General features: G+C 51.3%; 1 protein-coding gene across 1 annotated transcript; it reads right to left on the reverse strand.

Moving 5' to 3' along the window:
• Positions 1-932: 932 nt before the first annotated feature.
• On the reverse strand, positions 933-3,760 carry LOC121282414 (protein PELPK1-like; the record flags this gene model as incomplete). The annotated part of the gene is made up of 3 exons (XM_041196131.1): positions 3,705-3,760; positions 3,192-3,327; positions 933-1,445 (listed from the first exon to the last, which is right to left on the reverse strand). Coding segments are annotated over exons 1-3 (705 nt in total), but the record flags the coding sequence as incomplete, so codon positions are not given.
• Between the last annotated feature and the right edge of the window lie 266 nt (positions 3,761-4,026).

Raw genomic sequence — 4,026 nt, forward strand, 5'->3', positions numbered from 1 at the left:
TGGAAGATTGGGGATATCTGGGCTCTCGGGTACGTTGGGGATCTCTGAATTCTCAGGAACATTGGGGATCTCTGGGCTCTCGGGTACATTGTGGATCTCTGGGCTCTCAGATACTTTGGGGATCTCTGAACTCTGAGGAACATTGGGGATCTCTGGGCTCTCAGATACTTTGGGGATCTCTGGCCGCTTGGGCACCTTTTGGATCTCTGGTCTTTTGGGTACATTGGGGATCTCTGTTCTCTCAGGTACATTGGGCTTTTCTGGGCTCCCGTGTACATTGGGGAACTCTGTACTCTCGGGTACACTGGGGATCTCTGAATTCTCAGATACATTGGGGATCACTGGTCTCTCGGGTACACTGTGGATCTCTGGACTCTCGGGTACACTGGGGATCTCTGGACTCTCGGGTACATTGGGGATCTCTGGAATCTCGGTTACATTTGGGATCTCTGAACTTTCAGGAATATTGGGGAGTTCTGGGCTCTTGTGTACATGGGGAATCTCTGAACTCTCTGGAACATTGGGGATCTCTGGGCTCTCGGGTACCTTGGAGATCTCTGGGCTCTCTAATACTTTGGGGATCTCTGGACTCACATGTACATTGTGGATCTCTGGACTCTCTGGTACATTGGGGATCTCTGAACTCTGAGGAACATTGGGGATCTCTGGGCTCTCAGATACTTTGGGGATCTCTGGCTGCTCGGGAACATTTTGGTTCTCTTGTCTCTTGGGTGCATTGGGGATCTCTTTCTCTCAGGTACATTGGGGAATTCTGGGCTCCTGGGAACATTGGGGATCTCTGGATTCTCGGATACATTGGGGATCTCTGGACACTCGGGTACACTGGGGATCTCTGGATTCTTGGATACATTGGGGATCTCTGGACTCTCGGGTACACTGGGGTTCTCTGGATTCTAGGATACATTGGGGATCTCTGGACTCTCAGGTACATTAGGGATCTTCGGACTCTTGGGTACATTGGGGAACTCCGGGCACTCAGGTACTCTGGGAATCTGTGCATTCTCGGATACATTGGGGATCTCCAGGCTCTTGGGTACATTGGGGATCTTCGGGCTCTCGGGTACATTGTGGATCTCTGGAATCTCAGCTACATTGGGGATCGCTGGACCCTCGGGTACATTGGGGATCTTTGGACCCTCGGGTACATTGGGGATCTCTGGACACTCGGGTAGATTGGGTATCTCTGAACTCTCAGGAAGATTGGGGATCTCTGGGCTCTCAGATACTTTGGAGATCTCTGGAATCTCGGGTACATTTTGGATCTCTGGTCTCTCAGCGACTTTGGGGATCTCTGGACCCTCGGGTACATTGGGGATCTCTGGAATCTCGGGTACATTGGGGATCTCTGGGCTCTCAGATACTTTGGGGATCTCTGGCCGCTTGGGTACATTTTGATTCTCTGGTCTCTTGGGTACATTGGGGATCTATGTTCTCTCAGATACATTGGGGTTTTCTGGGCTCCCGTGTACATTGGGGATCTCTGGATTATCGGATACATTGGGGATCTCTGGACTCTCGGGTACACTGGGGATCTCTGAATTCTCAGATACATTGGGGATCACTGGTCTCTCGGGTACACTGCAGATCTCCGGACTCTCGGGTACACTGGGGATCTCTGGATTCTCCGATACATTGGGGATCTCCGGGCTCTCGAGTACATTGGGGATCTCTGAACTTTCAGGAATATTGGGGATTTCTGGGCTCTTGTGTACATGGGGAATCTCTGAGCTCTCTGGAACATTGGGGATCTCTGGGCTCTCGGGTACCTTGGGGAACTCTGGGCTCTCAGATACTTTGGGGATCTCTGGACTCACATGTACATTGGGGATCTCTGGACTCTCTGGTACATTGGGGATCTCTGAACTCTGAGGAACATTGGGGATCTCTGGGCTCTCAGATACTTTGGGGATCTCTGGCTGCTCGGGTACATTTTGGATCTCTGGTCTCTTGGGTACATAGGGGATCTCTTTCTTTCAGGTACATTGGGGAATTCTGGGCTCCTGGGAACATTGGGTATCTCTGGGATTCTCGGATACATTGGGGATCTCTGGACTCTCGGGTACACTGGGGATCTCTGGATACTTGGATACATTGGGGTTCTCTGGAGTCTCGGGTACACTGGGGATCTCTGGATTCTAGGATACATTGGGGATCTCTGGACTCTCAGGTACATTAGGGATCTTCGGACTCTCAGGTACATTGGGGATCTCTGGGCACTCGGGTACTCTGGGAATCTCTGGATTCTCAGATACATTGGGGAACTCCAGGCTCTTGGGTACATTGAGGATCTTCGGGCTCTCGGGAACATTGGGGATCTCTGGATTCTTGGGTACATTGGGGATCTCTGAACTCCAAGGAACATTGGGGATCTCTGGGCTCTCATATACTTTGGGGATCTCTGGACTCTCGGGTACATTGGGGATCTCTAGAAAACCGGGTACATTGGGGATCTCTGACCTCTCTGGAACATTGGGGATATCTGAGCTCTTGGGTACATTGTGGATCTCTGAATTCTCAGGAACATTGGGGATCTCTGTGCTCTCGGGTACATTGGGGATCTCTGGCCTCTCAGATACTTTGGGGATCTCTGGACGCTCGGGTACATTGGGTATCTCTGGACTCTCGGGTACATTGGGGATCTCTGGGCTCTTGGGTAGATTGGGGATCACTGGACTCTCGGGTACACTGCGGATCTCCAGACTCTCGGGTACACTGGGGATCTATGGATTCTCAGATACATTGGGGATCTCCGGACTCTCGGGTACACTGGGGATCTCTGGAAAATCGGTTACATTTGGGATCTCTGAAGTTTCATGAATATTGGGGATTTCTGGGCTCTTGTGTAAATGGGGAATCTCTGAACTCTCAGGAACATTGGTGATCTCTCGGCTCTCGGGTACCTTGGGGATCACTGGGCTCTCAGATACTTTGGGGATCTCTGGACTCACATGTACATTGTGGATCTCCGGACTCTCTGGTACATTGGGGATCTCTGACATCTCTGGAAGATTGGGGATATCTGGGCTCTCGGGTACGTTGGGGATCTCTGAATTCTCAGGAACATTGGGGATCTCTGGGCTCTCGGGTACATTGTGGATCTCTGGGCTCTCAGATACTTTGGGGATCTCTGAACTCTGAGGAACATTGGGGATCTCTGGGCTCTCAGATACTTTGGGGATCTCTGGCCGCTTGGGCACCTTTTGGATCTCTGGTCTTTTGGGTACATTGGGGATCTCTGTTCTCTCAGGTACATTGGGCTTTTCTGGGCTCCCGTGTACATTGGGGAACTCTGTACTCTCGGGTACACTGGGGATCTCTGAATTCTCAGATACATTGGGGATCACTGGTCTCTCGGGTACACTGTGGATCTCTGGACTCTCGGGTACACTGGGGATCTCTGGACTCTCGGGTACATTGGGGATCTCTGGAATCTCGGTTACATTTGGGATCTCTGAACTTTCAGGAATATTGGGGAGTTCTGGGCTCTTGTGTACATGGGGAATCTCTGAACTCTCTGGAACATTGGGGATCTCTGGGCTCTTGGGTACCTTGGAGATCTCTGGGCTCTCTAATACTTTGGGGATCTCTGGACTCACATGTACATTGTGGATCTCTGGACTCTCTGGTACATTGGGGATCTCTGAACTCTGAGGAACATTGGGGATCTCTGGGCTCTCAGATACTTTGGGGATCTCTGGCTGCTCGGGAACGTTTTGGTTCTCTTGTCTCTTGGGTGCATTGGGGATCTCTTTCTCTCAGGTACATTGGGGAATTCTGGGCTCCTGGGAACATTGGGGATCTCTGGATTCTCGGATACATTGGGGATCTCTGGACTCTCGGGTACACTGGGGATCTCTGGATTCTTGGATACATTGGGGATCTCTGGACTCTCGGGTACACTGGGGTTCTCTGGATTCTAGGATACATTGGGGATCTCTGGACTCTCAGGTACATTAGGGATCTTCGGACTCTCAGGTACATTGGGGATCTCTGGGCACTCGGGTA

Source organism: Carcharodon carcharias, chromosome 9, assembly GCF_017639515.1.
Source record: "Carcharodon carcharias isolate sCarCar2 chromosome 9, sCarCar2.pri, whole genome shotgun sequence".
Taxonomy (NCBI): domain Eukaryota; kingdom Metazoa; phylum Chordata; class Chondrichthyes; order Lamniformes; family Lamnidae; genus Carcharodon; species Carcharodon carcharias.